General features: G+C 36.0%; 3 protein-coding genes across 3 annotated transcripts in view; 2 read left to right on the forward strand and 1 right to left on the reverse strand.

Moving 5' to 3' along the window:
* LOC125830524 (uncharacterized) overlaps positions 1–20,878 on the forward strand; it is a 338,210-nt gene that overhangs the window by 64,105 nt on the left and 253,227 nt on the right. The gene's annotated exons all lie outside the window — the stretch shown is intronic.
* Positions 7,094–15,000, forward strand: LOC125830540 (probable protein phosphatase 2C 33; the record flags this gene model as incomplete). The annotated part of the gene is made up of 5 exons (XM_049509726.1): positions 7,094–7,504; positions 8,698–9,087; positions 9,178–9,295; positions 13,766–13,989; positions 14,122–15,000. Coding segments are annotated over 5 exons (1,623 nt in total), but the record flags the coding sequence as incomplete, so codon positions are not given.
* LOC125830541 (disease resistance protein Roq1-like) lies at positions 15,166–19,108 on the reverse strand. Its single transcript, XM_049509727.1, has 4 exons — positions 18,466–19,108; positions 17,272–18,364; positions 15,809–17,179; positions 15,166–15,663 (listed from the first exon to the last, which is right to left on the reverse strand). The coding sequence occupies exons 1-4, from the start codon at positions 18,978–18,980 to the stop codon at positions 15,166–15,168; spliced, it is 3,477 nt and encodes a 1,158-aa protein (XP_049365684.1). The 5' UTR covers positions 18,981–19,108.

A 20,878-nucleotide genomic window follows, 5' to 3' on the forward strand; every position in this document is an offset into this window, starting at 1 on the left:
CTCTTTTGGAGCTCACAATTAATTTTGTGTACTATCACATGACACCGTCTGTATGGTAAAAAATTATCCAAGGAGAAAATTATATTGTTATAGTCATGATCAAAATTATTACAAGCAAGACATGTTTTTTGTTTTACTTTTGTCGTATCATAAGTACAAAATCAATGACAAATTTCTGCTGCCACACAATAATATTATTTTGGTCATGGTCACAATATTTATAGGCAAAAAATATTTCTTTATTGTAATAAGTCTTTTAAGAGACGGGGGCATGAGTCAAGGCATTTTACTTAGTATAGGGTGAGGCGTAAGCCTCGAGACGTGGGGCGTAAGCCCTATGAATCTGTAAATTTTTAATTTACAATATAGTATTATAATACAATAATTTTTTTTATAAAAATACATCAATAATTTGAAATAATTACAAACATGATTAAGGAAACTCATAGAAAATAAAACTTTTAACATGATTATACCAAGTATAAATAATCTAATATCTTAACTTTCTAATAATAAAAGAATCATTATTTCTAAAAAAAAAATTATAATACTATATAATCTACTCCCCTAAGAGAAAATAATAAATAAAACTTACTAGTATTATAATAAAACATCAATCCATCATGAATAAAAATAAAATTACTTTAATAGGATATTTGTTTAATAGTATTGAGAGTCCTTTGAGATGAAGAGTTTTATCTTGGGTAGAGATCTGGTTATATTTTATCACAAGAAAGCATGATTGGATTCTTTGTAGAGAACGCCGAAAATTGAGCGTAAGACATGAATATATCTTTTGGGACAAGTGGAAGGAACAGGCTCAAGTGCATTGATTCTATATTTAGTCATGAACAATTGTAGTATACATACCTTAGATCGCTGGATAATGCTGAATTTTGCTCCAATTTTACTAAGTCTCTCTCATGTGACAGATGCAAATACAATGTTATAGTGCATGGGTGACTTGACTTTAAAAGTGGTATAGAGACATACAACTTAATGTACAAGACTGAGCATAATATTCAAGATTAGAGGGCAATATGCGCAATGTTCATTAGCCATTGAGGGATACTCATGTGATCTTGATCATCCCCAAGTTCTAAATTGTTCCTTTTAAAAGTATTTTCCTAGGTTGATCATCCTTCTTGATTGATGGACTTGCATTTACACACTCTGAGTGCGCCTCATATGACTTTTCATGTTTGTAATTGTTAGATACTGCATAGGTTGGACTTGTTTCTTTCACATGTTTCTTCATAATTGATTTAGAGATCATTGACAACTCATCATCATCTTGCAAGCTTGTTTCTCTTAGTACAAAATTGTAATATACTGAGTGGATTTTGGTTCATTCCTTCAACATGATGTCTTCTTTCATTTGTGTTCTTTAGTCTTGCCTATTTTTTCAACTTTTTTTTTCACTGTCAAAGCTATTATTCCATCCTTTTCTTTTGCAAGTGAGAGGAATTTATTCTACTTTCAATCATGTGTCTGGAGCAACATGTGTTCATTGGTGAATGTTGCCTACTTCCTCTCACTTTTCCTTCCAATTCAATGGTTAGATTTAGGAACCCATACTAGCTTGGATCCTTTGTATTGATAAAAAGGATGAATGAGATCTCTATAAATTCATATTGGTAAAACATTTTTAGATTTTATCTTTTGCCCCAACTTGTTCCTTTGACGTGATTCTTTTCTTTTAACATGGTTGATTTTTCTATTTGAGGCAACTTTGAAGTTTTTATTCATGTAAGTTATAACTATTGGGCAGGTACCCCTTGAGTGACCAATACTACCACAATGTGTGCACAAATAAGAGGTTTTCTTAGGTACTTCTTTAGCAAAACTGTCACAATCCGAGCCTACACCCTGTACGTGGCCGACATTCGAAGACCATTGTTGGTCCCCAAGTGAACCCTCATCCTGGCTGACTACAAGCGGAAAACTGATTCAAGCATACAAAGCTTAAAAACTGAAATAAAATTCAATAACCCAACTTTGTACAACTTTAACTCAAATGAAAAACTTAGAATAAATAATATATTCAACTCACCATAAAATAGGTAACTTAAGTCTTTAAAATATTTAATAACAATAAATGAATAATACATACTTCTCAACTATACTGACTATCTATGAAGCCTCTAACTGATAAAGATGGAAGTCGGGAGAAGACCCACGACATCCTGACTAAACTGAAAGGTAAATGAAATCCTCTGAAAACAAAGAGGCTCACCATAACTAACTTGAACTTCCGGATGTATCAACGAAGCTCTTGTTGATGATCTTGAATACCTGTGTCTACATCATGAGAAGATGCAGGCCAAATGGCTCAGTATATGGAATGTAAGAGCATGTAAGAGGAATTCTAAAGCATAAACATAAGTTTGAAAAGAATCTGAAAGAAACTGAAGAACTTACCTGGCTCAACTCAACTCAACATAACTGAACTCATTTCAATATAAAACAATTTAAAACATGTGCAATATAAAGAAAAGTTGTTTAAAAACATGATGCCAACTCTGTGTGTATGCAAAGATACATATAACTCTAAGATGTATGTAAAATAACAAATAATCTGATGTATATAAAAATATAAAATACTTTTGTGGGAGTTTATTTAATCGACAACCATCACATAAGAGCTATTGTGATGATACATCGATCTTTCTCACGCTGCCTTGCCACATGTATAAAACCTGAACTACTAAGTGGATCCATTAGTCTATGCGAAAAGGATTCATCTAAAAAGTATGACCTTTTTCTACCCATGATGGCTATATGCTTTATGGGGCTGTGAGTTGTCTGAACTCTCCCCATATCGGTGTTCAACACTACTTCCAAAATATACTAGCTCTTTATATTTTAAAAACATACTTCCTTCTGTAATTTGACAGGCTATCTTGGAAATCAAAGTTTCCTCTCTTGCTTTATTGTGAAATCATTTACTCTTTAACTGAAAACTAGCCCAAAGGCTCTTTACTGAAAACTAGCTCAAAGGCTCTTTACTGAAACACTAGCTCCTACTTGAATGCGAATACTCTTTTTATTTTCCTTGTCCTAGTCATATTGGATGAACATAGCCCACGTTGACACAACCTTTTTGCACTGGTTTCTTGTCAAAAAAGCAATCATTCTACCATTTTATAACTTTTCATTCGTGTGGTTGATGTTTTCCTTATCCAGTTGGATTCAGTCTGAAAGGAACATGCCAGTGCAATTGGTTTCTTTCATCTGTTCTTCTATTTGTCAATTATCAACATCTATCTCGATCTAACAAGTATCATTCATTTATTCAATAATTATAAGGATCAACAATTTTAACACATAATTTGTGTAGGATCTGTTAGGCGAGCCCTGAGTGTTGGGCTTGCTTAGGGTGTACAATCGCACGCTTAGGGCGTAAGTCTTACAAAACTAAGCCAACTTGAGTCTCAGGACGTTTTGCTAGAGCCCCGCCCCACGGTGAGCCCCGAGGTGAGTCCCAACAAAGTCTTTTAAAATAATGATTGTAGGCAGTATCCGGGCCCTTTAAGAGGCAACATTTGACTTCCCCTTATTTATTGGGGTCCCAGGAGGCGTAATAGCCTAAAAGTTGTCCAGTCTTAAACAAGACAGGAAACCCCTTAGACTTCTTCAGAAAAGGAACATCAAACGTTTACTGCGTTCCATCCTTTAACCCTTCGTATATCAGCTTGGCAGGCAAGCTACCTTGATCCGTCTTCAGCTTCGATTGGTTATACTCAAAAGCTCCAATAAGCCCTAAAGTCTCTTTCCGCCTAAAACTCTGCCAAGAGAGCGTTGCTTCATTGTTATACAACGCAACCAACTTACCTGGTTGAAGGTGTCACGTCAGCACAAAAGATGCACAAAAATACAGAAAAATGAGTTTAGGGGAGGGGGGGAGAGGGGGGGGGGATAATAGGACCCTAATTAAATTAAGGCGTGTCACTGAGATTTTTGTCATAGTTTAAGGATACTAGTGCCTTAACCCAATTAACAAGGGAAAAAACATCTACTATGCTAAATAAATCCTTTGTAGTTTGTACCCAAATTCAAGCACCTTCTTTAGGATGAATTTTATGTGTGAATCATATATTGAATGTAAAATTATTTACCACTAAGGGTGTATCTGCTACATTGGAATTTTCTTGAATATTTTGTTGGTTAAAAAGTTTGAAATATATTTCTTTAGGAAAACTTAAAACAAGAAAAATGATTTTCCAAGTAAAAATAAAGAAAATAAGTTTCATAAGTGCATCTTCTAACATACTCTACCATCCTCATACATGCCACCCCCACATTCCTACCCCTACATAGTATTTGCTTTAGATTATATAAAATATTTTAGGGATAATACTTAAAATTCATTTACCAAACATAAAATAAAAATAAAAATCAAGAAAATATTTTTGGTGAAAAATATTTTCCTTTATACCTAACATACCCTTAAGTATCGTATTAAATTTATTTAAAATAGATAGAAATTTTTAACCCTTAATTATAAATATAAATAATTTTAGAAACTCTCTTTCAAATTTTACTCCATCATAGTGGTTTACTTTATAGTTTATGATATTCCACTTACCCATATAAATATTGGGTCCAAGTCCTAATATTACTTCTTTTTTATTAGAGAATGTTATCTCTTTTAATGACTTATATCCACTGCGAATCAAGATTTAGGGATTGAAAATCGAACAATGAATCTTAGTGATGTGAATTCAAATGTGAGTTTGAATGTTGAAATTGATTTTATAAATAGTTGATTATGTATTTGAATAATAGTGCTAAAATTGATATGAAGTAGTTGATATGCTTTGATAAAAGTGTAAAAATTGATAATAAATAATTGACATATTTGATAAAAAGAAAGTGATAACAAGCTATTTTTATTTAAAATGACTAAAATACCTTTACATTTTTTACAAAAAAACTTTACAAAATTAGATAGTAACCTTGTAAAGAAAAGGAGAAACAATGGATATAGGTTGAATATGGAGTTAGCTGTTTTAATTTAATTACCCCCCCCCCCCCCCCCAAACAAACATTGGATCTTATTTTCAAAAAGACACTTAAGTTTTACAAGAGTCTCTTTTTATTGTAATCCTTTGGTATTTTAATAAGTTGTCTTTAGTGATTGATAAGTGAAACTCACTTTCTTTCTCAAAATTAGAATTGCCCAAAAGAGACCACATTAGTACCACTTTAAAGTTGTTTAGGTAAATAATAAGAACCCATAAAGTTTAAGTGTCATCTTGAAAATAAGGTACAAATTCATGGAGTAATTATGTATTAATCTCTTTTATTTTAGGAAGTATATTTGAGAATTTAAAAAGATACATTAAGGATAAAATAGTAAAACTTTTGGTCAAACTAGAGGTGTTTATAAGTTGAAAAATCATAAGCTATGCATGACCAACCTATATTTTTTACTAATTTTAGCTTTTAATCACTTGATTTATAAGTATTTTTGTTGTTTATCAAGTATGTAAATAAGCTAAAGAGTACTTCCCAATTCATTTTTACTTGTCATGTTTCATTCTATGAGAGTCAATTTAACTAAGTTATGAAATTAAATTAAATTAAATTAACATTTAAATTTTAAAAAATCATATGAAAAATACTACTCCCTCTGTCTCAATTTCTACGACTTACTTTCATTTTTAGTCAATCCTAAAAAGAATGACACATTTCTAGATTTAGTAACAATTTTACTTTAAAATGCACATTTTATCCTTAACGAAATGAATTTTAGTCACACAAATATCTATGATTTATTTTAAACCACAAATTTAAAAGTCTTTCTTTTCTCTTTTAAACTTCTTTGTTGAAAGGAGTATAAATTATTATCCTGCTCATATTAATATAATTAAAAAATATATTTTAAAATAATAAATAAAAAATTATATTATTTTACTCTCGAAATAGCTCCAAATAAGTAAAGTTGAGGGTGAATGAAGAAATATATAAAGAGTTAGAATAACATTTGGTGATGAAAGTGACAGAGATGCATGGCAGCCAATAGCTCCAATCTACCCCACAATCTCCAACCTACCCCTCTCTCCCTCTTTTCCTATATATATATATATATATATATATATATATATATATTAAACATAGTTGTCTAATTTAAAAAATTAAGAGATAGTTTATTTTTTGTATCTATTTTATCATTGCTATTAAATACTACTCTCTTTGTCCCTAATTACTTGTCCATTTTGATAAATCAAGAAAAAATAATTTTTTTTACCTATTATACCTTTAATTAATTACTGTGAAAAAGGTAGAACTTCTTGAAAATCTTATGTTTTTAATTCATTCACTTCATAATTAATAGGGGTAAAATGGTAAACTCACTATGTGAATCATTATTTTTTTAATACGTATGTCAATTCAAAAGTGGACAAGTAATTAAGGATAAAAAAAAATATTTGTCATTTAACACACTTTTCAAAGCATTACATTTAATAAAGTAAAAAATTAATATAATAATATTATCATAGTATTATTTCTTAAGAAATTTGTTTCAAATCAATAGAAGACAACGAGAAGGGAATATACATATATATGCAACAAAAAGTGTGTAGTGAATATCTGTATGCCTAAATTTTACTCAAGAAAAAACACACAAGTCTTGTTTGCGGGTTTTGTGTGATCTCTGTTCTCTGTCCTTGTTTTAGTTTGTTGCGATTCTTATTCTCCTCCTCTCAATCTTGCCCTCTTCTCATTCATTCCTTGTTTTCTATCTTCCATTTCTTCAGATTCGATCTCTCTATTTGTTTTCTTTGATATTATTATATTATGCTTTGCTTTCTTTGAGCTGGTGGATTCTTTGCTTTTGCAACCACTCACACACAAGAATAAAGGTATCAATTTGGTGCAAGTGGGCTTATTTTTACATAGATCTGCAACCCCTTTTGGATTCTCCATCTTTGCACTCACTTTTTGTATTGAGAAAGGTGAAAAAAAGTTGTTATTTGTTGTTCTTGAATAATAAATTCAAAGATTGTAAAAGGTTCAGCACTTTTTGAGGCTGAGAGATTTTTTTGGGATTGGTTTAATTTGGCAATTGTGTTTATGTTTTGAATGAAAAGGGTTGATTTGTTGGATTGAGGGGAGAATTGGGTATTTGGAATTTGAAATAGTTATTGTAGGATTGTTATTAGAAACGGGTGTGACGGATTCGAATACGGAGAATAGGGGGGTTGGTTGTGTTGCTGCTCTGGATTGTTTATTGAATATAGTCCGGGCACTCCGGACGGGGTCCTGCTTAACTTATGAAAGCAGGACCCCTGTTCCGGGTTCTCCTACATCTGCAGTTGGAATTAAGAAGAAGAAGAGTAGGCGGGTATCTAGAAATTCTTCCTTTAACAAATGCAAGGAAGAACAGCTGCGTAAGACTCCTGGACGATTGTTCTTGAATGGCTCAAGTGAGGCAGCTTCACTTTTCACTCAGCAAGGCAAGAAAGGAACTAATCAAGATGCCATGATTGTTTGGGAGGTTAGTCCTTGAAATTCATCTCACTGTAGTTGCAAATAGTTATATTGGACTATGCTTTAATAGGCTTTTTGTTTCATAGTTGCATTTGCTTCAGCTTATATAGTGCTTGTACTTCAATCTTGGGGAGTTGGTGGGTGTGTTTGATCTCAGATTGTTCACCTGATATTATGTTGACCCTCTGATTTGTGAGTACTTATAACTGTGACATTTGTTGTTCTTCGTCAGCCAATAAAGGGTCTATAATAAGCTGTATCAACCGTGAAGTTAGGATTTTCATTAAGGGAAGTCAAAATATTAAAAAATAAAATTAACACATGAAGAAGTCAAGGGGATTCAACGAATGATACTATATATACAAAAGGATTTTCCTTTACCTATTTTTGCATAGTGTAACTTTTCAGTGAAGGGACAAGGTGGCTCCGCTACTGCCTATTATGTGTTCTCTTCTTGAAACCTTCTCTCTTCTTTTTCCTTTTGTCTCATGTTGTAGTATAGCTGAAGGTGTTGAAAACCTTCTAGTTTTTTATCAAAAAGAATTTACCTCCTAATTGTGCTTCACTTGTACTGGGTCATTATCTTCTTCAAGTTTCTCCAGGAAGTCATATTTCAGAATGGATAAACTCAAAAATCTCTATTTTTTTCCCTTTTGTTTTAGGTTTCAAGTTTTTTGCTTATGGAGACTTCACATTATTGACCCTGCTAGTGTCATATGAGGCATAGTCAGTTTTATTTATTGTAGTGGAACTTAACAGACTTTTTCTCCATGTCCATTCCCATTTAAGGGCATGGATGATTAAAGATAAAAGCATGAAAAATCCACCAAAAAACACAGGCAATCGATTCTATATAATAACGAAAACCTTGTGGATGCATGTGGGAGAAGTTAGGTTAATAAAAAAATAATGTATGAGATACTGTGATTAGCTACTGATAACATTCTTTCTAGATTGATAAACTATAGTTTCCTGGACATGCCTAGAAAGGAAGTGTTTCATTTTTTATCAAGCTAAGGAAAGTATATCTTTAGACTCTGCCATTTCTTTCTTTTCTTTGGAGTCTGTGGATTGTTGTTGGACAAAGGATTTGTTCACATTTTTTCATTCTTGGCCTGATTTTTCCTAGTGATCCTTTTGTTCTGATTTTGTCTCATATGGAGAGCATCTCCTAATTCATCTTTTATAAATAAATTTCAGAACTTCGGTTCCAGAACAGATACTGTATTCTGTGGTGTTTTTGATGGCCACGGTCCTCATGGCCATATGGTTGCCAAGCGAGTCAGAGATTCCCTTCCCTCGAAGCTAAGTGCACATTGGGAAGTTAATCTGAAAAGTGAGGATGTTCTAAAGGAGATCAGTCTAAATGCTGGGGCTAGCCTATATCCGGAGGATGCTTCCCTTGTATCTGCGGCTGATGAGTCTAGGGTTTCAATTGATGTTGAAGAGACTGGAAAGCACCCAGAGATCTTTCAGACTTTGAAGGAATCATTTTTGAAGGCTTATAAGGTTATGGACAGGGAACTGAAAAGCTACACCAATATTGACTGCTTCTGTAGTGGGACAACAGCTGTAACCCTTATTAAACAGGTCCTTGACAGATCCAGAAATTTGAATCTAGCTCGATATTATACTGAAACTTTTGGAAGACTTGAACCCCATTAATTTTTTTTCTTGCAGGGCCAGGATCTTGTTATTGGAAACGTAGGCGACTCCCGAGCAATTCTGGGTACCAGAGACAAAGATGGTTCTCTTACTGCTGTACAATTGACAGTGGATCTGAAGCCTAATCTACCAGGTTGGTTTCATTATATTGTGTAGTGCTGATTGAACTGATGATGGATCAATTTGCTGGATGTTTGCTTTTGTGCAGATCATCTTACAAGATTACCAACTTGTGTTGATTTAATGAATTATGATGTCATTTAGTTTGGCATAAAAACTTCATGATACCTAACCATCACTCATTTGTTTTTTTTTTTTTTTGATAAAAGTTAAGTTGTATTCTTCAGCATTAAGGGTATGCTGGCTACCTCCAAAAAGTTACAAGTTGAAACCATAATTACATAGATCCTAGGAAATCTACCAACTGTTCTACTTCTTCTATACCATCTTCTTTACACCAAAAAAACAACATGTTAATGCAATTTTCTTTAACTTTCTGAATAGAGTTAGTAATATTTTCATGACACCTAAGGTGTCTTTCTCTCCAAATAGCCCACCAGACACAAGTAGGTACTATAGACCACCATCTTTTTTGGGTCTTGCTCCCCCCCCTCCTCATCCAGCAGCTCAAAAGATCAGCAGTATGTTCTGGCATCACCCAGGGCTCTTGAGAAATGGTGTGAACCATGCGCCACACCTGTACAGTAACCCTACAGTGTAGGAATAAGTGGCTGTTAGTTTCTTCCTTCTCATGACAAAAAAAACACCTGGAGACAATCTGGAAGCCTCTTTTCTTGAGTTTTTCCCGAGTGAGACATGCCCTTCTGATGACCAACCAGGTGAAGCATTTCACCTTGGTTGGGATGTTGCCCCTCCTAACCATCACTCATTTGTTGCTAAAGCTTTCTGACATTTGCCTTCGTCTCTCCTCTCTATTTTGGCCTCACCTAAATGTACAAACTTCAATTGGCTGCTTCTGTTTAACTCAATTATGAACCATAGTGACATTTTTATTTGTCTTTGATTTAAAAAAGATAAAGAGAAACTTTCCACATATTATTTGTTATGTTGCAATTATAGAAGTAATCTTTTCCAACGAGGGAAAAGAGAGGTTAAAGTTCAGAGGACTTGGAAGGGAAAAGAACTGAACTTCTGTATGCTGCCCATTCAATCACCATAACAGATACCGTGTTCTATTTTGTTCTCTCTCTCTTTTTTTTCTGATGAAGTAAACCTGACTTCCAAACCAACTTCCGAGTTGTCAACAGTGGCCCTCTTCCTACCTTGCTCCCACCCGAACTCCAACCTCTTGGCTGGAAGTGGAGTGCTCTTGCCACTAGAGCAACCTCACTTGTCATTTGCTTCTTTCTTCTTTTCTTTTTCTAATTCATTTTATCATCTCCTTATTTCTAGGCATTCTTTTATGTTGCTCTATTTGTTTTTATGAAATAATCGTGAAAATAAAAAGAGTCATTATCTTGATAAAATCAATTTTCACATTGATAGACAAGAAGAAAAAAGGAATGCATTTGTCCTCCTTGCAGCATTAGAGGATTAGTTTGGTTTTATTACATTTTTATGAGGGTTAAAAAATAGTTTCCTAGCTGCTTCATGATGGAGTTTCAGTAGTAAGGGGGTTAGGGGACACCCGTGAAGTTTGTGTGTGACAGGCCTTCGAGGACAAGTTTAGGGGGTAATTTACTAATTTATGTTGTACCAAATTTTTACTAATTTATGTATTTTCCCCTAATATAACATCGCGGTCGGTGCACTGCATGTTTGAAAGTGTTGTGCTTCTGCAGAACTATATAGTGGCTGAATATGAAAACATTGGCAAAGTGTGATGAATTAATTGCTTGTATATTGTCACAAGTTTGATAATAGTCAAAAGTTGAAAATCATCTTACTTTGTTGACTGAAGTGTTGTATAAACTAAAAGGATTAGGATCTCATCTATGTGTGGGTGAAGTATTAGGGTACTGGTTAAGGGAAACCTGCTGGTAAAATCATCTACTTAAGATGTCCCTTAAGTATAGAAACTACTTACTATTAGTGTAAATTGAACTGTCAATGCAAACACATCCACTATGATAAATGAATAACAGGAGCAGAAGTTTTCCCTTCTCGACAAATTGCACCTCTTATAAATTATGCTTATGTTGAAATCTTGCAGTTCTTCAAATTTTCTGTACTGCCAATTCTGTCCATCTTGCTTCCTTAGCTAAAGGTCTTCTTGCATCCTTAGAAGCGTCCTGCTCTCAAGACAACTTTCTGGACTTCCTGTAATTTGAGAAGTGATGTGCAATTGACACTCTTTACATTCATGACCAGTTATCAACAAACATTACTTGTGTTATCGAACTGAAGTGAAGTAAAATGGAATGGAATGGAATGCAGTTACCTTGATTTGGAAGAAAATAAGACACATATTAGGAAAAAAAGAGGATGGAAAAATCTCTCTCTTGAATGTGACATGGACATCGTGTTGGGTGATTTAGAGAACTCATAGAGTCGGTGAGATTTTGGATATTGTAGGTGTTAAGGTAGAGGAGGTTAAGGATGCTATGTGTAAGATGAACCAGGGAAAGAGCAATCGGACTTGATGAAATTCCGGTTGAGTTTTGGAAAAGCATAGACAAGGCAAGGTTTGCGTGGCTGCTTGGGTTGATTAATGTCATTTTTAAGACATCTAAAATGCCTGGCAAACAGAGGCGGAGTACTATGATTCTGTTGCACAAGAATAAGGGTGATATCCATAATTGCAACAATTACATGGGTATTAAACTGTTGAGTCACACCATGAAAGATTGGGAAAAGGCGGTGGAGACGAGGGTGAGGACCTGTTTGCATTCATGCCAGGGCAATCAACTACGGAATGCATTCATCTTGTGTGGAGACTAATGGAGAAATATAAGGAGAGGAAATATGATTTGCATATGGTGTTCATTGACCTTGAAATGATCTACGACAAAGTTCTAAAAAAAGTCCTTTGGCGATGCTTGGACTCCAAAAGTGTATTGGTGGCTTACATTAGGCTGATATAGGTCATGTATGATGTAGTCAAGACACGGGTAAGAATGGTGGGAGGAGACTCCGAGCATTTTCTAGTTGAGATGGGGTTGTACCAGGGTTCAACACTTAGCCCTTCTATTTGTATTGGTGATGGATGAATTGACGCAACATATTCAAGGTGAGGTGCCATAGTGTATGTTGTTTGCAGATGACATTGTTTTGATCGAGGAGACTTGTGGCGGAGTTAACAATAGGTTAGAGGTGTGGAGACAAACTCTAGAGTCTAAAAGGGTTCAGGTTGAGCAGGACCCAGATAGAGTATTTGAAGTGTAAATTCAGTGATGTGTCGCATGAGGCAGGCGTGGAGTTGAAACTTGATACACAAGTTGTCCCCAAGAGAGAAAGATTTAAGTATCGAGGTCTTTGATCCAAAGAAATTTGGAGATCGACAATGATGTCACACATCGTATTAGTGCGGCTTGGATAAAGTGGATGCTTGCATTCGGAATATTGTATGACAAGAAGTACCACCAAAACTTATAGGTAAGTTTTATAGAATGGTGGTTAGACCAGCTTTGTTGTATGGGGTGGAGTGTTGACCAGTCAAGAACTCTAGGTTCAAAAGATGCAAGTGGAGGAAATGAGGATGTTGAGATATATGGGTGGGTATACCAAGAGCAATATGATTAGAAATGAGGATATTTGGGACAAAGTGAGAGTGACCTCTATGGTGGACATGTTGAGGGGGTTTGGGCATGTGAAGAGGAGACGTGTGGATGCCCCAGTAAGGAGGGGTGAGAGGTTCTATATTTTGGGGCCAAGGAGAGGTAGAGATAGACCGAAGAAGTATTGAGACATGATTAGACAGGTGATAGCACAACTTCAGCTTACCAAGTACATGACCATAGATAGGAGGGTATGTAGGTCACATATAAGGGTAGAAGGTTAGTAGATAGTTGGGAGTTGTCATATTACTAGTCTATTCATGTATTTGTCGTGGTGGTAGTATAGAGCACCGTGTTGGTCGTAGTATTAGCCTTTTCATCTAGTCAGTGTATTTTGGTATCAGTGATCATCCATGGTTTAATGTATTTAGGTGATTGCACCTTCTTCTTCTTGTTGACGATTCCTTGCATATATGCTCCATAGTGTTTTTCTATTAGTTTTCATGTTGCTCTCCACTGCCCTTTTTCTTGTAATTATTTCTTTGATTTGCTTGAGTCAAGGGTCTTTCAGAAATAGCATCTCTACCTCGGAGAGGTAGTGGTAAGGCCTGCGTATACTCTACCCTCCTAAACCCCACTTTGTGGGATTTCAATGGGCATGTTGTTGAAATGCTTGCTTTGCAAATTCTTGGAAGCTGAACTTTTAGACTTTTTTTCTGGTGGATGCACTATACGGACAAAAGCCTGGTGCAAAAATGAAATTCGGAAAGTAGGATGGAAGCCATTCTACATAATGTCCAACCCTATAGACGGCACCCTTGAAAGCATTATATTTTTCTCTTTTTGGGATAGGTTACTGATTAATACTATTGGTGCTTATTTCAATTTAATGTTCTCCTAATTTCCTCTTCTTCCTTAATGTACAGCGGAGGCTGAAAGAATTCGTAAATGTAGAGGGCGTGTTTTTTCTCTTCGCGATGAACCAGAGGTTGCTAGAGTGTGGTTGCCAAATAGCGACTCTCCTGGACTTGCCATGGCACGTGCTTTTGGAGATTTTTGCCTCAAGGATTTTGGTCTCATCTCTGTGCCCGAAATATCATATAGGCGTTTAACGGGAAAAGATGAATTCATTGTTCTGGCAACTGATGGGGTATGAAACTTGAGTTTTTAGTACTTTGTATTCCCATTTTGTTAAAAAAAATGTATACACAGGTTCTGGTATTTCTTGCTCAATGTTTATTACATATTATTTATCCTAATCAAAAAATATTTTTTATGACAGATATGGGATGTACTTACAAATGATGAAGTTGTAAAGATTGTCGCGTCTGCTTCATCCCGTTCGTCTGCAGCTCGATCGCTAGTTGAATCAGCTGTTCGAGCCTGGAGGACAAAATACCCTACTTCTAAAGTTGATGATTGTGCAGTTGTTTGCCTTTTTCTTGATTCAAACTCAAACAACTTGTCCACTGCTTCCAATACAAAAGATAGTGACAAGACTGTCTCAATGAAAGCAAATGAAGTTGGTGCTAAGATAGATGATACCTCTGGTCCAACTGCATTTCCTCGTTCTGGAACTGTTCGAGAAGTTGAAGTTTCAGGAGAAGGCGATGACGTTTCAGAAGAAGAGATAGAGGAAGCATCAGAACATGAGGAACTGCTCTCAGAGGTGGGGGCGGAATGGTCTGCACTGGAAGGGGTTTCCCGGCTGAACACATTATTGACACTGCCAAGGTTTGTGCCTGACAAGGACGAGAATTAAACTGTTTGGAATCGAACTCAAAGAAGCAACAGAGGGTGAGATTTCAAAGTTTGGATTTATTTCTTTTGGTTATTTTTCAATTTTATTTAGTTCCATCCATTTTATGGTCTCACATATCTATCTACTGGGAGGAAAAAAAAAATAGGGGGATTTTATATTTGTTGTAGACTGGAGAGGTGGCCCCAGCTATATTAGAGTGTCTGGGAATCATCCATTCTCTTCCTAGTGTTGGTAAAAGTGGAATTTTGTAAAAACCAACTCTCCTGTCTTGGTTGCTAGCTTTCTTTTCTTTCGCATAAATACCAAGATTGTGTACCTTATCAAAGAGATATCGAGATTGTGTGTTTTTCCATCATTGTTATGTTGATTAATAATGTGTGGTAATGCAGTCCTCTTTTTGGTTCAAGTTGCAGATTATGTTCATCTCTCTTTGATCAACATTTGCACTAGTTAATTTATGGGGTTGAGATGTTTTAGTATAACATTTGCTTTATTCTTTTGAAAATACATACAAAGTCAGGCATGATTATAAAGTAGAGAGAACACACCTCATCTGGAAATAGCTCAAGATGTGAAAATCTGCAAGTCATCAGTGTACACGAGACGAATTCCCCAACTTTTTAGGAAAATATGTTTCCTCAAAGAGTTTGCAGAAAAATCGATCTGATACCAATTGTTTGGGCTGTCTATGTGGTTTTTGTACATTGACCAATAGTCCTCAAATGGCACATAGGCAAGACATGTGTGATCTGAAGCAACATTCTTGTTTGTCCCTACAAAACCAATGTTCATTAGGCAACTCGTGCTCCTCCGGAGGTGGCTTTTGATTGTAAACTCAATCGAAATGCCTGGCATTTCCTGTAGGTAACCTTCATGAACTGATAACCATGTTGTTTCAAGGTCAGACACAACACAGATGGCAAATCCCATGAATTTATCATTGTACCAATCGTTTGGCAGCTGCATTGAAACTGAAGTTCCGTTGAGTTTGTAACCAAACCATTCTGGAACTTGTTCTCCAGGTAGGTAAATGCTAAAGTGACCACTTTTAACAATGCACTTCTGCAGCACAAAATCACAACATTCATGTTAGTTAAGAGACTCTTATCTATTGTACTTAGACTCATGGTGATCAATTGTCTGATCTCGAATATGAACGTAAAGGGTACGAAGATAACAATACATAAAGATGAAGACGTAAGGAGACCTTGAATAGGTGAAGCCACAGTGAGGTAGCCATGTCATGCATCTGCTGATTCTCAAGTAGTCCAACACAATTAGTGAACGATATTCGCTGCAACAACTTGTAGTAGGTCAATATTCTTACATTATCAGTCATCAGGGATGTACAATTATCTGCAAAAACTTCCTCTATTGTTGTTGGAGGTTCTGGCAACCTTTCAAGCCTCTCACAACTCACTAGCTCAAGGATTCTGAGCCGCGGAAGCATGTTGAGACTTGCTTGAGAGATATCCACAAAATTATTCCCACTAAGATTTAGCTCAACCAAAGATGACAGGCATCCAAGATCACTAGGAATTCCTTCATCCAACATACAACAATCACTAAGATCCAATTTCCTCAAAGAAAATAAACCGGAAAAGGAAGAAAACATCAGACTTGTTGGCTTTTGATTATGTTTTCTTGGCCGAAGCCATGCCAAGAAAAGTGAATTCCATGTCTGAGATACCATGCCTTTACATCCATGAAAAGATAAGATCTTAAGGCTCTTCAATAGTGTAATTGAGGATGGTGAGCTTTGAATGGCAGTTTCATCACAATAGAGTTCCTCCAAGATTGCTATATGTCCCAGTTCCTCTGGCAACTTTTCTAGCTTTGAACATCCAGAGAGAATAAGAATCCTAAGAGATTTTAATCTGCCTATGGTTTTTGGTAAATTTGTAAGATTCCTGCAGTAGCCTAGATTCATCAATTGAAGGCCAGTGAGACGTTCAATTGATGAAGGCAACTCTTTTACATCTGTAGCTTCCAAGTAGACCTCAGATAAGCAATTCATGTCACTTGTGATTTCTGGGAAATTCGCGAGTTTCAAGCAGCCAGAAAGAATTAAAGTCTCAAGATTATCCAATCGAATATTGTTTGGAAGGCTCTTAAGATTCCTGCAGTTCTTCAGGTTTAGTAGAACAAGATTTTTGAGATATCCCACAGAAGGATGGATCTCGATTATACTCGAACAATCTTCAAGAACCAACTTCTCGAGATTGGGTACCCCCGTGAAATCTGGACAGCTGACTAGCTTTTGCGAGTGACTAAGGTTGAGAAACTTCAGTTTGTGTAGGACCTTTATTCCCTTCCACAAGTGCACAACGCGGCTATACTGCATTTTCAGACAAACAAGCCTTTCTGCTCGAAAACCTGCTGGAAGTGACTTCATTGGGTAGCCATGCCAATGAAGCCATATCAATTTATTAGGAAGACAATCTGGAGCTACGGAGACACTTGCATTGTGTATCTTGAGCAGCCTCAGGTTGTCCGTATATTTGAAGGCTTCTGCACCAACATTTATGTCTTTCGGAATAGGCAAGTGCAACCATATGCCTTCCACAGCTTCTGTGCCCTATAAAAGGAATGAACTGTTACATTAGGGAACTACGTATTTAACTTCTCCTGAACGATCAAAACGTGTTTCATGCTGCAGTATATACTTACCGTATTTTCAGATAGTACATGAAGAATATCATCGGGAGACCAGAGCCTACTATACTTGCCAAGGTTGTTTGAAGCTTCTTTGCGAACAATACACCAACCCATCTCTTGGATCAACTGATGCATCACAATCCGACCTTTTGAAACAGTTACAAGAGATTTTTCGATGAGATTTCTTATGCCAATGACAGGAGTAAAACTGAAACTACGAAGAATTCTAATTACAGAACCTTTCTTCTTCCCTTTAAAGAAACATGCAATATCTAAGAAGATCTTTTGGTCAATCTCACTTAGTCCATTGAAACTTACTTTGAGTTTTTCTACAATTTCGCCTTCTGGAATTTGTTTTAGTCTCTCCACTGTTTCTCTCCATTCAATCATGCCTCCGCCATACAGAGAGGAACCCAAAACTTTAAGAGCTAATGGAAGACCACCAGCATACCGAACAACTTCAGCTATGATCTCTCCATATCCACTTTTGGGATGGTGTTTCTGGAATGCATATGAACTAAGGAGTTCAATACTTTCATCGGTGTTTAACAAACTCACTTTATACATTTTGTCCACGTTATATTGACGAAGCAACTGCTTATCCTTTGTTGTTATGATGATTATACTGCCTGCACCAAACCAGTCATGGCTTTTAGCTAGGGCATCTAACTGGTTTCCATGATTGACATCATCAAGAACAATTAGGACTCGTTTCCCATTTAGTCGTCTTCTTACCAAGCTGGTTCCTTCAAATACGTTGTTTATTCTTAGATCTTTTAACAGAAGTAGTTCAGAAAGAAGTATCTGCTGCAAATGTTGGATACCATGTTTGGCCGAATTTTCTCCAACTTCATGAAGGAAAGTAGTACCTTGAAAGTAACGGAAAATCTTGTCGTAGATGGCTCTTGCTATAGTTGTTTTCCCAATTCCGCTCATTCCCCATATTCCAACGAATTGAACTTTATCAGACTCCAGATTCAACAAGGAATACACCGTCCCCATTCTTGAGCGTATTCCAACAAGATTTTCAGTAGCATCAGAAGCAGTATGATCTAATATCTCCATGACACATTCTACAATTTGCTCGATACATTTTGATTCGTGCCTGATATCAGAAAGAAATGAATTACAAACTCGATGTTCTTATGGAAAACAAGGCACAATTGGAAGACGAAAACCAAAAGTGAAAAGTACACATAAATTTACCCGTTAGCAATATTTGGCAAATCCCAACCAGATACATTTGCTGCTTCCATCATAGCAGTACGCCATCTCTTCACCCTTTCTCCATCATCTATGAAATCTAACTCATGTTTAGCGAAGAATTCACCAACATTTGCCTTTTGTTTTCTTACGACAGATGGATCCACGTCATAGAAGACAGGAAGAACAATTTGTTCCCTGAGTTTCATGCATTGAGTGATCTTAACTAGCTCATCTAGACACCACGAAGAAGAAGCATAGTTTTGAGAGAATATGATGATGGAAATCATCGACTCTTCGATGGCTTTGAAAAGTGAAGGTGAAATAGATTTCCCTCTTTCAAGTTTTTCATCATCTTTAAAAGTGTGAATTCCTCTTTGCTGCAAAGCTGTATATAGATGATCGACGAAATTCTTCCGTACATCCTCTCCTCTAAAACTTAAGAAAACATCATAAGTGCATGGCCACAAAGAAGAAGCAGAAGAAGAAGATGATCCTGTTTCAGCCAATCCATCCATTGAGAGACAATATGCAAACAAGAACAATATGTTTACCAAAGTATTCAATTTTCCTCTTTGTGCTCAAGTCAACTAATGACTCATATATGATTCAGCAGGACCTTCAGAATAAGTATGATCTTATTATATGTCGGCGAGAAGCGGCTCTTTCACGCTTATGAGCATTCTGGTGTCCTCCAAGAGCTTGAGAAGTGCAAAACTTGCAAGAACAGTAGAGGCAAGAGAACATTCTAGAAGATAGAACCTTTGCTTTTGGTTTAGGGATCATGGGTGGGTGCTGATGATCCACCATATCTGTGGGGGAGGCGGTGGAGGAATTAGAGGACTGGTTCCAGAAATCGTAAACAAGCTGGCTGGGGTCTGCCATTAATTAATTAGTTTTCTCCGGGGGATAAAAATGTTCTTTTTTTAACAAAAGATTAGTAAAGCCTTAATATATAATGTGCCATTTACTTAGCCTCAGCTGACATCTACGCCCTCCAATTTTGAATGTGCACAAGCAAGTCATTAAACTTGTATAAAGTTGAACATGTAGACATATGCGTCCTACATAGCGTTCTACATGGTAATTTGCGTCCTACGTGGTGGTCTATGTGTGTTATGTCACATAGGATACATGTGTTTACTTGTTTAATTTATACGAGTTTAAGTGTTTACTTATGCACAACGCACACCAAAACTTGGAGGGCATAAATGTCAACTGAAGCCAAATTAAAGGACACGTTTTTATATTATGTCAATTGTAAATATACATGTATAGTTCGAGCCAAAAGCTATGAATTCAGTTAAACCTACCCTAGGTCCGCCTTTACAGAGTTGCATGAACCAAAAGTCAAGAATCAATGTCATATTATTTTTCCTAAATGAAACAGAGAATAATTAGCAAGTCAACTATTATGATATCACACCCTCAAAAGCAATCCCTCCACGTTGAATTTTTTTTAGGGACTTGTGATTCCTTATGCAGTCTAACACACAAAAATAGGGATAGGGATGGGCATAAATATTGAAAAATCATACCAATCAAACTAATTTAATTCTTCGATTGTTTTTTTTTTTCGAAATTTCAGTGGATTTAGAAATGGGTGCTTATGCAAAGAGTAGCAATCCTTTAAAAGAATCTGTGTCCTCATCTTTAAAAGACTACAAGAAAAAGGGTTATTAGGGACTAAGATTTAGCGACTGAATATAAAATATGGTCCTTGATAAGGGTGTCAAGACCCAAAAGTTGATGGTCCCCTCAATTCGTCCAAAATTTTTATGAATTGGGTATAAGATAATTTCATATTAGGCTGATTTTAGCTCAACCCAACATAATCCATTTTAAGTGATCTTCAATTTAGCCCAATTCTACCCCATATTTAAGATTTACTTTAATTTGTATTAACTTCTTGTGATTTAGTTTGATTTTTGTATGAGTCAGAGCTCGAGACCTAGGTCTCGTGTCTCAGATCTGTGGTCTCGATTAGGATAGGGTCCCAAGTTAGGATTGGTTCTTGGGTTTCGAGTTAGGGTAGGGGATCGAGTCCTTGGTTAGAATTGAGGCTCAGATCCCAGGCCAAGGTCAGGTCGAGTCTCGAGTCCTAGGTCAGGATCAGGTCTCAAGTCTCAGGTCATAAGTTCTGAATCAGGCTATGTTTCAGATCTTGAGTTAGAATCGGGAGTCAACTTAGGTCCTAGGTAAGGGTCGGTGCTCAAATCATGAATTTCGAATCAAATTTGGGGCTTAAATTTCAAGTTAGGGTTGGAAGTTGTTTGTAGCGCCAAAAATTGGGAAAATGCAAATCGACTTTCAAAGATTGGTTTCTTTAATAAATAAAAAAACACAAATTGACTTTTGGAGGTCAGTTTCTTTAATAATCCAAAAAAAAAGAAAAATTACCTAACTACACAACTTA

The sequence above is a fragment of the Solanum verrucosum genome, unplaced genomic scaffold (genome assembly GCF_900185275.1).
Source record: "Solanum verrucosum unplaced genomic scaffold, falcon-dt-bn FXZP01000075.1, whole genome shotgun sequence".
Lineage (NCBI taxonomy): Eukaryota > Viridiplantae > Streptophyta > Magnoliopsida > Solanales > Solanaceae > Solanum > Solanum verrucosum.

Excerpts from the sequence above, each read along its gene's own strand:
- LOC125830541 (XM_049509727.1), bottom strand. The coding sequence starts at position 18,980 with ATGGATGGATTGGCTGAAACAGGATCATCTTCTTCTTCTGCTTCTTCT. Across the intron at positions 18,365-18,465 it reads TTGCCAAATATTGCTAACGG|GCACGAATCAAAATGTATCG; the intron begins GTAAATTTATGT and ends TTCTGATATCAG. Across the intron at positions 15,664-15,808 it reads TGTGGCTTCACCTATTCAAG|AAGTGCATTGTTAAAAGTGG; the intron begins GTCTCCTTACGT and ends TTTGTGCTGCAG.